We start from the raw sequence: 13,288 nt of genomic DNA, 5'->3' as shown, positions 1-13,288 counted from the left end.
ATTGTAAATGACATAGACTATCAGGTTTACCTTGTGATGTCCCTGGGGAGCTTGCAGTTAGTTTAGTCTGAACTCTGCGTCAGCTGTTTGGGTTCCTTTCTTCTCGGCATGTGGTATCTGGACTCAAGCTGCAGTCTTTCAAACCTAATTAATGTTAGGGGAAAGAGAGAGGGAGAAAGAAAAAACTCAAACACCACCACTCTCCCTTCTTCCCTTAACTGACTTTATAACGTACAGGCAGGACCTGATTTATGGTACAAGTTCATGGGGATTTTTTGCTTGGGTTTTTGTTTCTTTTCATGTGCACCAATCCAGCATCTTCAGCTCTGGCTGCAAGAAAACTGAATTTTAGTATGCTGGAGTCTTTGAACCTTGAGAAGTTCAGCAGAGAATCTCTAAACTCAATGGAGTTATTGTGTTTGTAGGTAGTTGGGTCTGTTCTGTGCATTGCTCAGCAGAAACTTGAGTTTTTGCTCTTTTCCTCGCAGAGAGAGCATTTTACTCTCTGATATGTTTGGTGTTAAAGCTTAACAATACTGTTTTCAGTAATAACCTCATGTTAATGTTTAGCCAAATTCAAACTGCCACCCCTAAGAAATAAGAACACAATCTATTTTGGGGGTCTTAATAACTTGTACAATTTTTTGTTTGCAGGGCGTTTCACAATCTCTCATAACTCTGACACAAAGGTGTCTGTACTACCTGTTTTCTTGCTTGGTAATTGACTTCCATCCCACATCACAGGTCCTCAGTTGTTGCAATGTTGAATGGAACAACACAGAACAGCAGATCCGTAGACAGCATCTCCAAACCACTGGCAGGCCAAGCAATCACAAACCTGAAAAAGCAGTAGCACATGAGATTCAGGCTGCTTTGTGAGGCCTTCGAACTGAGTGTCTGGGACAGCAAGAAAGCTGTAGGGTTTTGTTGCAATGACTGATTGCATGTGCAGAATTCTTGGGAATGATGAGACAATATACAGAGGGTTTAATTTTACCTAGGAATGGCATAAATATATTTTAAATTGAGCTAATTAGTCTCTGGAACAGCTGCTAAAAGATGTGATAAATTTTTTAATTGCTCAGTATCTTTAAATCAAGACTAAATGTCTCTCTAGGAGATCTGAAGCTCAAGCAATCACTGAAATCTTGAAATTGAAAGAATCAGTGTGTAGAACAGGCTACATGAGAAGGTTCTCTCTGCCTGCAAAGTCTCCGAAATCCCTGCCCTCAGCAGCATTACTAACTGCATGCTCCAGCAGCTCTCTAATGCAGAAGGCTTGCTTGTAAAGATAAATCACATCTTAAGTGAACATAAGGGAATCTCATACAAGCGCCAGTAAGCACCATGTTCAGACCACACACTAGTTTGCCTCAAATGGCCTTAGCTATCTACAAGAATGTTTAAATCCAAAACAAAACTAACTACTTCAGGTTGCCTAACTTCAAAGTCATGACTACTATCTTTTGACTTAAGGTACAATTTGAGATAAGGTATACTTGCCTATTCTTGTATGGATTTGGCTCTTCCATCAGGTGGTAGAGCTCAAATCAGAGTATCCCAAACAAGTTTAAAGCTCTGCAGTAAATGTCTCCAAAGGAGTTCTCCTGCTATAAAAGCAGCAAAGCCACTCTTGTCTCAAAGGAACCAAAGTGGACAATTCAGCCCAATACTAAATCACTTATTTAGCCAATTGTCATCACTTTTCACTACTTTCAGTATCATAATATTTGGCAAGAAAAAAAGGAAGGAAAATGACTGGTCCTCCATAAGTTCAGAATCTAGTATAAAATACGGCTATCTGATGTCTTTGCCTCTTCAAAATATGGCTCAAGCTACATGGCGAGAATCAACAGAATGAAGCTAAATTTCAGGTAATGACAATCCAAAAGCACCAGCAGCAAGGATGAAAGCCTAGCCCACAAAGCACCACTCAGTGATGTAACTCACCATGACACCTGTTAACAACCTCTTGGACAGTGGCAGGAGTGCTAGTTTGCATCTGACATGGGAGGCATTGTGCGTCATGTTGTTGGGACTGCTGCGCAGCCTGCTGCGCTCTCCAACAGCTGTTCCCCCAGTGCTGGGCTTGTCCCGCTTGTCACCAAAATCTGCAGCAGAGCCAAGATGCGATGGTTGTAGTACGCCTGGAAGGGAAGAGACAATGAAAAGTCAAAGAGAAAAGAGTATGCCTTGGAAAAGAGAACCAAGTTTTCCGGTGGAAACCTAGAGAAAGCGATCAGACAGACACTTTGAAGTTTTTTGTATACTTAAAGTAGTCCTTAATTATGTTTAAAGTTTTCTGACAGTATTTATGGATCACCACCTTCTTAGCCCATTTCAGCTTCAAAGAGCAGCCAGAAGATCCCACCTCTGCTCTTACAATAGAATGCACTAAGCTGTGTCTGAATGTGAGATTTTCAAAGACACAAATGGAGTGGATGTGGGGGCATGTGTGTGTGCATGCAAAAAAACTGGGCAGCAGCTCTGATGTCACCTGAGTAGGAGAACACTGTGCAAGGTGAGGCTGAGGACTGCAACTGCCCTGCCCAGCCCTATAGGGTCCGATGCAGCAGGAAACTCTCTGTCCTTGTAGTTGCTATATTGTTTTGAAAATATCTCTCTGTACCCTTATCTCAGTCAGTATTTTCTTGGAAAAAAGTTCCCATGGTTCAAATTCAGATCTGAGACAAAAAAAGGCCTGGAATGCCTCCTCTTTTTTTTTTTTTTTTTTTAAATCTAAAAGTGTTTCCTGTGCCTGCAGTGCATCAAATAACTTATTTTCCACTCTTTCTCAAAAAGCTCATTTCCTACATAGAGCCACTTTGTGGAACCTGTTACCTGCATTTGCCTGAATAAAGAAACTAAACAAGCTGCAGAGAAGGAATGGTGTTACTAAATCCACGCTGAACTCAAATCCTCTTAAGAACATCTGACCATATTGTCGGGCAAACGGGTATAATGCTGTTAGAGTAATTCTCAGTCTTTTAAAGTAAGGAGCTATAGTCCAGGGTTATCCAGGAGTGATACAGCTTCGGGGGAATTTGCACTTCACATATTTAACAGAAGCGTGCTGAGCTCTTTAACATATCATTGCTGTACTTTTTGACATCAAAAGGATTGCATTTCCATACTTGGATGAATTAATAGGATTTGCATGTCACCCTCATTCTGTACTTTCTTTGCCGAGTTACACTGCAGGAATTTGAAAGGCGGGGAAATTATAGAGGTGTGCATGTGTGTGTGCATACTCAAGAAATAACACACTGCATTTAGAATGGGTCTTGAAGCTGACTTTAAAGGAGCAACATTCCTGTAACATGCCCATGAGATGTTACCTTCTTCGCCAGTTGATGTTTGTTTACAGCTTCAGACAAGCAGATTTCCTGGGAACACCTCTGCACACAAAGGCAAGGCTAGAAACCTTCTCCCATCACCAAGCAGTGCTTAATCCCACTGACTCCGTGTTGCTACTAAGATTTTAAAACTGGTCTTGTAGAGCTTAGGAGCCCACAGCTGGATCAGAAAGGGAATTCAGGGCTCATTAGAGTACCTGAGCCATAATGATCATGCTCATTGAATTGTTTTCTGCCTATTGAGACCCCAAGAGCCACATTGAAGCAAATGCCAGTTCTGCTTCAGGCTTCCAAGGGGTAACATTTCACTTCACAGACCACATTCTGCCATTCAGATTCTTCTGCCAGTCTCCTTTCAAGCTAAAAGAAAACAGCACTCCTGCTCTGAGTGTCTCAAGAAATTTCAACAGATATTCACGGTGATAGCAAAAGGAGGTGATATTGGACTGCTGAAGGCTCCCTTCCTTGTCTGTCTTCTCCAGTTCACACATCTTTTCCCTGATACTGCAACTGCTAAGAAATATCGTATTTCTCTCCGTCTTCACTGCATTTACAGAATGACTGAATCCAACCTAAGGTGCCCCTCTACTTTAAAGCAGAGTTGAGTGCTGATCATTCCTGGACAGACTTGGAATCTTACACTTGAGTGAAATTTTATCCTTTAAGACAGGTCATGCTATGTCTTGAGTTACTTTTACACTTGACACTAGCAGTCATTAATTACCATCTGGCTGATTGACATATCAGTGAGTAGCAGCAATATAATACTTTCCCTAACACTGAAGCCTTCTCAGAAAAGCATAACTGGACTTGACACACTTATTTGGGACTGCTTATCCCTTGGAGAGATTTGTTTTGTATTTATTCAGTTTCTGTAAAACTGCCACCCAAGCACTATCCCCCTGGACATGAGCTGAGAGCAAGGCATATGGAACCTGACTGCAGCATGGGGAATCTGGGTGAAAAGGAAGAAAGGGGCTTTCAGAAAAAAGAGGCAGTTTTGGAAATGCCAGCTTATTAGCTGAACTGCTGTTTTGCTGCCAAAATCCTGGCTTAACTCCACCAAAGTGTGACCCACATGTGTATCACCACTGACAGTACCACTCAGTTGTGACAGCAACTTAAAATGATTATGTCACCAGGGCGGGATCCCCACATTCCCTCCATTCTTGCAGTTTTGGTGCAATGTATCCAATCCTTGTGATGCAAATGTTTTTAAAAGAACACACTGCCAGGAATTTACAGAGAATCAAAATATGCACTTCTTTTAAAATTTGGTGTGGTCTTGTGGATCAGCAGTGGCCCACATGTGTGGAATTTGGTTTTATACCTTTTCAGAAAACAGACATTGGAAGATTCCCATTGAGTTCAATAGATTTTCCATCCAAACTTCCAGTGAATTTCTGCCTACGTGCCAAATGGACAGATGAAAAGAGTTAAATGTTCCATTTATCCCCCTGCCTGCTATGGTAAAGTGGTGGTAGTGCAAGCTCCCTGTTCCCTATTCACCAATGCACCTCCAGCCAGGCTTGTAAAACTCCTTTCTACACGAACAGGTGTAGAAAGGAGTCCCCATAATCTTCTCAGTCTTTGGCATCAATGCTGGAGCTTCCACCAACGGGCCAGCTGGTGTCAAATGCAATTTTGGCTTTCGTGTCTGCAGTTCCCTTAGTGGGACTGATTGTAACATCATGTTGTCAAAAAATAAATCAGGCTGGCTTTAAATACCTTTTCAAGCCTGTCAATATTTTGGAGCTGGGAATGGGAGGAACTTATGAAAACACTCTAAAAGTTTCTCCAAATAATTCTATGTATATATCAATAACAGGGGGAGTTGCTGCTAATAGCACATATTGAGAGACATGCCTTTTGGAGCTGATAGCTGCCTTTTAGTGTATGGAACCCACTACCCCAAGGAATCACAGAGGCCCACTGATTAGCAAATTGCTTAAATAAGAATAGACACGTATAATTCTCAGGGCACTGCGTAACTAATCTCATCACCAATCTCTGCAACGTTTCTTGTGCCTTTTTCTGTGACACATGGCCTTGACCATTGTTAAGGCTCGATTAAGTGGGTTTACCCTGGCTGGTAATCACTTTGTTACACACCGATGCCACTAAATATGACAGGACATAATACATCTACTTACCACAGACAAAAGAGAATTCAAGAAGCTATCTGAGAAGATAGCTCCTGCAGGGCACCAGTGGTGAAAAGCTGATCTTGCTCTGGAATCTCAGAATTACCACTGGGAACCTGATTAATGAATTTGGTGAGACTCTATTGGAAAAGCAAGGAAGAAAGAGGAAACATCTTAGCAATAGAGAGAAGCCATCTAGAATCAGAAATGAAAGCCAATAAATCCAGTTTGCCATTCTGTGTCCAGCACTAGCCACAGCATGCAGCATCAGTAAAGCAGAGAGGAACAAAATATTCAGTGCTGCTAACTGATTGTGCAATGGCAGACAAAAGACACAAAATCCTAAAACTATGTTTTAAGATATCAGATCATTATTAATTTACCAGCTTTGAAAGAGAAAGAAATAATCTCATTTCTTCCCCTCATTTTCCTGATTTAACAGAAATACAATTACTATTTCTATTGGCTTAAAATGAGGTTAGAGTCCCTTTCACAGCTGTCCTACTGTTACAGGGATCTTCACTCGTTTCTCAACCTTATTCTTGCTAGCTGAGATAGTCTTGCAGAATTCCTCCTACTCTGAAAGTGATTTCTCCTTAACTTTCTGTTTTCAGGGAACTGTCTACATACACCCAGGCAGAAGGTCCCTGCTGTGCTACTGAACATGCTAGGTATGTCCTGGCACTCGAGCACTACCAGTAAGTATGCTGATGAATGACAGTAGCACAGCAGGAGACTGAGAGGAATTGAGATCAAGAACCCATATCTTCCCATTAAAAAATAGAGAGCGAGCACAACTAACTCTCTGTGAGTAATGACTGATTTCTGTTATGTCCCCTTGGGTCAGGAAGCATTTGAGTGCATCATTTTTAAAGATGACTAAAACTAGCCAGAATCACAATACTATTAATGTCTCCTGTTGTCTTGCAGTGTCGGTGTCATCCTTCAGCCATGTATTCTCAATACAGATATTTCACCCACCCTGGATTTTAGAGTTGGCCCTGCATCTGGCATTAATCAGTATGACTCCACTGACTAGCTTATACAGTCTGGGTATGAAAAGCATGGTCTTGCAGCCACAATAAGGGATCCACTTTATTTCTCCACACAATTCCCCTTCCCCTTTACATATTTGCAGGATTCTTATTACTTTACAGATCACTGCTATTTCTCTCCCAGATCTCTGTCTCCTTATGGCAAGGGTTTCTAGAATCCATTGTGGCCAAGCAATAGCCATTTATAACATAACGTGCCTCTGAGCCCACTGACCAACTCACAAATTCAGAAGATGCTCGACACATTGAACTGCAGTCAGCTTAGTGGATCTGGGCCCGCAGAAACCCCATGCAAAGCTTGCCATTTAATGGGCCTTGCATCAGCCTGATGCAAAGTGGCCAGTTTAGCATTTCTTGTGTTTCTCATCACTGGGCAAGGAGAAGCAGCAGCATGTCAGAGCATGATGACAACACACAACTCTCCTGTTCCTCAAGGCAAAATTCATATCCAGCCCCCTTTAGAGGAGTGCAGGCTCTCAGCTAATTCTGCCAACTCTGCCCCCAACTACATGCCCTTAGGTCAGTAGGGGCTAGAGGACAGCACACCTTTGGGACCATGGCACACCTCTGGGACTCAGCGGGCTCTGGCATGCCATCCTGGTCACCAAGAAACTGGGGCAGAGGCAAGTCAAGCTTGGCAGTTCTGGCTCTATTGAGATACCACATTGCTTCCTGTGCCTGTCAAGATTAACTGCAGAACTCCTACTTACGTCAGTGGTGACAGGATTTCAACTGAAGGTACGAAGGGTCTTAGCTTCTCTGATGGCAGGTTTTGAGCAGCAACAGTGCTAGCGATATGTATTGTATTGCTGGCTTTGTTGTGTCAGGTGCACCAAATGATACAGATGACCCTTGGTCAACACTCCAGGTGCTGTGAAATAAGAAACTGCCTAGAATGAGCAAAGCCCTTACAACCTAAGGCACATGAGTATTACCCCTCTCAGCTTGTTTCTAGAGAAAGGCACAAAAGTGAGCATTTGTCTAGCTCAAGGTCTACCAGAGGGACTTACAGGAAGCTTATTCAATCACAAGAAAGCTCCAGCTGTTTTTGTTTAGTTGTTTTGTGCTTCCAGGTTTTAAATTCTTGGGGTTATTTTGCTTCCTAGCCCATCCCTGTAACTCTGAACATGTTTCTGTGCTGTTCAAGACTACAGCAGAGGCAGACATTCATGTGCTAAGGAACTGGGCTCGATTCATTATTTTGTCAAAGATCTGCCATGACTAAAATCCAAGTCATGTCAACAGATTGCAGATGTTTTCCCCTCCACTAACACACCACATCCTGGAGGGAAATCACAGGGATGCAATGCCTGCCTGAAGATGTTAGCTTGACCGCACAATATCTTCTCAGAGGAGCTGGGCCTCAGTAGCCAGCTCAAAACATGTCTGAGACTTTTGGACACAGCAGAAATAAAAGCCGAAACTACAGTGCAAGACACCCAAATATCACTCTGGAAAATTCAAGAATTCTGAAATTACTCTGGAGGAGGCATCATTATCTTACCATTATTTTGTGCTTTTTTTTTGCAGTAGCTCCTCAGCGTTTCAGTCTAAGGAGCACACAGGACTGAAAAACCCATTGAGGTGCTTAACTGCTTCTGGGACACAGCGCATCAGATGCAAATTTTGACTAAGCAGTACACCAGAGCTTCATATAAATAAAATATTGCTAGTGCCTGCTACAGGCCAAGGCTGCTTACTAGCCCCGTTCCAGCTGCAAACCTGGTGAGGACTGGAAAGCAAGGACCCCAACATGTGCTGACCCCACATAGCATTTACAAGCATTGACCAAAAAGCAAGCAAGCAAGCCTGAGTGAGTCAGGAGCCAGTCATGATGCCTAGCAACATGCTATGCTAATTTGATGGGTACATTCTTGTGTCAGCACTTTAAATGGAGCTAAACATCCACGTCCCTCAGGACTGGCAGCCCAGCCACACCACTCTGCTCTGACACTGACTGCTATGTTACTAAAATCAGTTCATTGCTGCACATGTTCCTAATTAACAGATCTAGTTTGTAACCATCGGGAGATGAAGACAAAGATAGGCAAGAATAGCATGAAAGAACTCCATGGGTTACTTCAGTTATGAATGCAGGCTAGAGAGGCTGAGCCTTGTGGAATAAGGACAAAGGTGTTTGGGCTCTGGAGTAAAATGCCTGCCTTCTCTGTCCACCTTGGCGTATGCAGGGACCCATCCAAGTACTGCACCCCAAGCAGTCACTGCACAATGCTGTGTACTGCAGACTGTTTGGAAGAGGCTCTGTTCTTTCACAGCCACTTGTACAAATGAGGAGGCCTGCAGCTACCCCCATAATCCAGAAGAGGAGGAGGGAATCATCACCAGTATTTCAGAAAGGGGAGGATTGAACAGAGAGAATTCGGCCTTGATTCACCCCATTTTGTTGTGGGATGAAAACTAGGCATACAGTCTCTCAGTGCTTTTTAAAATCAGAGCGGAAAGCATGGCCAAAGGGCAAGTTAGATTTCATCTGGGCAGAATTGCCTTTGGTGGTGTCTCTTTCTCCACTGAAAATGGGGGTAAACCAGGCAAATACACTTCTGATTTACCTACCTTAGTGAAGTATGTTAGGATAGGTGGGATGAACACAGGCCATTTGACTAGAACTCAGATCTCCTGAGATCCAGTCCAGTAGAAAAAAAAACCCAAGGACATTATCTTTCTCCTAAATGGATGCTTCGGAGTTTTGCTACACACTGAGACCTTTGTAACACTTTGTTATATTTATTCTCCTGATAAACCATCCTGACTCCTTCAAAGCCAGTGAATTAAAATCTAAGTCAAACCTTTTAATGTTCCTTGGACATGTAGTGCTTGTTGCTTTCTGCCTGTGAATTCTAAAAAGGGCCTGGGGTAAATAAATAATGCAGCATGCATATTGCTTCTGTGAAACTTGTTCCTAAAGAATAACTTACTCAGCTCTGTAGTGATGGGGATCCTTTTATAACATGGCTGTGATTGATTCCCCAATGCTCTTGCTCTGAAAACAGCATCTGTAGAAACAGTCAATAACAACATGAGGAGAGAGGGAAGTTAGCAGAAGCAGAAAGGAAAAAGAAAAAGAAAAAAAAGGAAGAAACCAAGGCACAATGGTTCAGACTGACAAATGCAGGAAATCTCTTACCTATGCCTAAAAATGTCATTGTCATGCAAAAATCCCAAAGCATTTCCTATATTTAGAAAGTTTCTTGCCTTGGTTTGCTTTTCCAAGGCTCACTTTATTCACTCAGAGCTTCAAAGGATTAAAAAAGAAAAGCTCTCCTGGGAGCTGCTTATTGACATCAAAACTAAAATATAATTACCCTCTGTGGAGCAGCAGTGCTGGTTACAGTGTTGTTTGGCGCAAAGCCCCCACTAAGCCAGTTTGCACTCAGAGGGCTTTGGAGGGAGGGGGTTGTGGTTTTCCCTTCCCCTTCAAGAAGGCTGTATGTAAATAGATGGGACATGTGCTGTAGGAATGAAGGCAAAAGTATATACCATATTTTTTTTAAAACCTGGCAACCAAAAAGACTTAAAAGACAAATCCAGAAGTTTCTAGAAGCATGTGTCCTTATTTCCTCCCAGTTCTCACCAGCTAGCTGATTTAGCAGAATCAGTCCCAATTTGAAGTCTGTTTTCTGTGTTTTGATCACATCCAATCTTGTCTCCCTTACCATTAAATCTAAATTTTTCCTTTGCTACCAACACAGCATCTGGGTAACTGAGTATTAATAATACTACTTATTGCACAAGATAGTACCAAAGTCAGAATGATGGGACTCTAAACTCCATTAAAGATTTTGCTAGACATGGAACTTCTTCCAGTTTAGATACTGTACAATGGATCGTCTCTGCTCGGAGGAGCATGTGGCCGTTGGAGATCAGAAACACTAATGGGGTCCTAGATGGACCGTTGCTCTAATCAACCATCTCTGATGTTAGGCAATGGACTGCCAAAAAACTCATTAGACATGTCAGCCATCACAATCCCTCAAAACAGCAGAGAAAGTCCTTCCCAAGTATGCTAGAATGCATGCTAGTGGCAGCAACTGAATGCCTGAAATGAATCATTGCCTTTATTGTACCCTTCCATGTACTGTACCGGTTGATTTGAATGTATGTCTGATCATTGCCTGGATACCTTTTCCTTATGTCAATATTTTTGCTACGAAACAGTACACAGCGCTCTACCTGAAATTTTACGAACTGGCAGGGTGCTATTACAAAAGATTACTTAATTGTAGGTTACTACTGTACATTTGAATTTCAGTATCTTATTAAGTTGTCAGGTTTAATTACCATTATATGTTTAGATTATGCCACAGATTTAGTTCAGTACCTAGGTTTGCCAACCTGTTTGCTTTGTGACATGACAGGGTGATAATTACAGCATTACTGGAAAACCTAAATTTTTCCATGGGAAAGACTAGAAGTCCTTGGCATCAGCACTGACCCTAGTAAATGCTCATTCTTGCAAGTGTAAGTAATGTTTACCTCGGTGTGGGTCTGGTTCTTTAAGACCTGTCTAATTCTCTACCGCATGAGAAAGGTAATATGCAGAACAGGCCTGGGTTTGTTGGGTGTGAAATGCTCACAGCAAAATCTAAAACCACAGGAAATGCAATTGATTTGGGCTTTGTTACACTCTCCACACTGAGACTATGCCTGCTGCAATGCTTACCAAAGCACCTGATCTGTTAAGGGAACTCAGGGCCTTCCCTTCAAATAACTATTTTCCACTACAGTTAGGATGCAAAATGCTATAGCTTTGTCTACAGCATCAAAGCTGAGGATGAGAAAAGATTTGGATGGGTAAGGTAGCTGGATATCCAGCCAAGTCATCTGCTATCCCATCAGCAATGGCAACTACTAAATGAGAAACATCAGTCTCTGTCTTTTCTTTTTAAATCAGATAATAGTTGCATAATCATTTTGCTTCAGAAAGCTCTCCCAAATATTCTTCAATCTTTTCCTACCTGCTAGGTAGTGAAACTTGTATCTTAGCCTTATTTTGCAAATATATCTTTATTCATTGATGATGACATCCTGTAACTGAACACTACTTTTCTGTCTACAGAAAACACTGTAAAACAGAGGAATAGCCTTAACTGAGTAGCCAAAGATTTATTAGACTGGAATTGTAGTCAGCTTATGGAGCGACAATTCACTAACATCTGAGCTAGGCAATAGCTGCCTTATAAATATGCAAAGTGAAATACCTAAATGGATAAACCAGGGTGGGTTTAGAAACAGTATTTTGTCAACTAGAGTAAGACAATGCTGTTACAGTAAATGGTGATAGAATCTATCCTCTCTAGTTTAAATCAATCTTTCAGAAATAACTGATCACAGTAATAGGTAATAACAAGAATAATTTGCATCTGTGTATTGCTAGATTGTGAGCTTGAATTTATCTGGCTTTAAACAAGCCTGGGAAATAAATATTGTTATGGGGCTCTATGCTGAGGTACAGCATGCCTCTAGTAGCTGCCAGGAATGCACAGCAAAGGAGTAAGAGACATAGAAAAAGCTTTGACATCCTGCCCCTTACTTGATCCTGCCCCTTCTCAAAGCCAGAAAAGAAACCCAGAAGCACTGATTTCCATTCCCCTGTTCTAATGTCCAGACCATACTTTACCCAGGTTCCTGACAATCCAAGCAATTCTGATTTCTGCTCATACCTGACAGATGGTGGTGTCTATTTGGTCTGGTTCTCATGTGCTGAAACACAGCATTAGCTGTAATACAGAAATAACCTTGCGCCTGCATGTCTCTGATCTAACTGTTCTGAATACTAGCCTCTTTCTGCCCAAGCAGAAATCCTTTTGATACTGTTCTCAGGGACCTTGTAACTACAGAACTTGACTATGTTTTTTCCAATATGATTGAATAAACTTTTCTCCTACTTCTCATGATAGCAAGGATGCTGAACAGATTTAAATCTGCAAGATCCATTTTTCTGATGCAACTCATCACATGCCCATCTTCCCAAGGGAAATGAGGGAAAAATATATTCTTGTGGATTAAAAAAAGACTTGGAGTATGCAGGTGGTGATCGTTCTGACAATGATATGCCTGGTAAAATGCCTAAACAGCCATGACTCAACTTACCCAACTGGTCACGCCTATGTCAGCATTAGGTCCCTGAGGTCTTCTGCTGGAAGGAGACAAAGCAAGCCAAAAGCTGCCACCTCAGAGAGAAACAAGCAAGTGTCAACTCTGCAAGGCAGCTGGGGAAAGTTTTGATGAACAGATGCTCACATCTCTATTTTCCATACACACATTGTAGTTCAGAGTTCTGCACTCCATGTACCACAATTCTGAGTGATAAAACAAAAAACACTGGAAGGGAGTAGGACAGTGATTGATAGGATGAAATATCCTTTTTGCTCTGAGTGTCTCTTTTTTCATATATAGGTATAAAGATACAGTAGGTACAGGATCTATATCTGTCACTATAGATGGAGATACATAAATTATATATATATATATAAAAAACTACATACTATTTACTTCCTCTCTATATACAATCAATAAAGTTCCATACATCTTTATATTTATATAGCAATAAATACATTAGATAAAAGTAATCTATTCAAGTCACAATTACCTCTTACTCAAATACACCTTAGAAAGAATTTGTCTTCTGTTCTGATTGTATATGTTGTGTATTGATATTATTTTGTCTAGTTATTACTAAAAAACCTTGTCTCTGCCTCACTCTAATCTTTTC

General features: G+C 41.5%; 1 protein-coding gene across 1 annotated transcript in view; it reads right to left on the bottom strand.

Moving 5' to 3' along the window:
- Window positions 1-738: 738 nt before the first annotated feature.
- The window catches only part of KCNU1 (potassium calcium-activated channel subfamily U member 1), a 51,038-nt gene continuing 38,488 nt past the window's right edge, over window positions 739-13,288 (bottom strand). The window contains 8 exon segments of the mRNA XM_059831402.1: window positions 739-838; window positions 1,504-1,607; window positions 1,951-2,057; window positions 2,060-2,147; window positions 5,510-5,565; window positions 5,568-5,640; window positions 5,835-5,842; window positions 9,492-9,569. Of these exon segments, the coding sequence (XP_059687385.1) occupies window positions 739-838; window positions 1,504-1,607; window positions 1,951-2,057; window positions 2,060-2,147; window positions 5,510-5,565; window positions 5,568-5,640; window positions 5,835-5,842; window positions 9,492-9,569 (614 nt within the window).

Source organism: Gavia stellata, chromosome 31 (genome assembly GCF_030936135.1).
Source record: "Gavia stellata isolate bGavSte3 chromosome 31, bGavSte3.hap2, whole genome shotgun sequence".
Lineage (NCBI taxonomy): Eukaryota > Metazoa > Chordata > Aves > Gaviiformes > Gaviidae > Gavia > Gavia stellata.
This window is presented reverse-complemented; position numbering and strand designations above follow the sequence as displayed.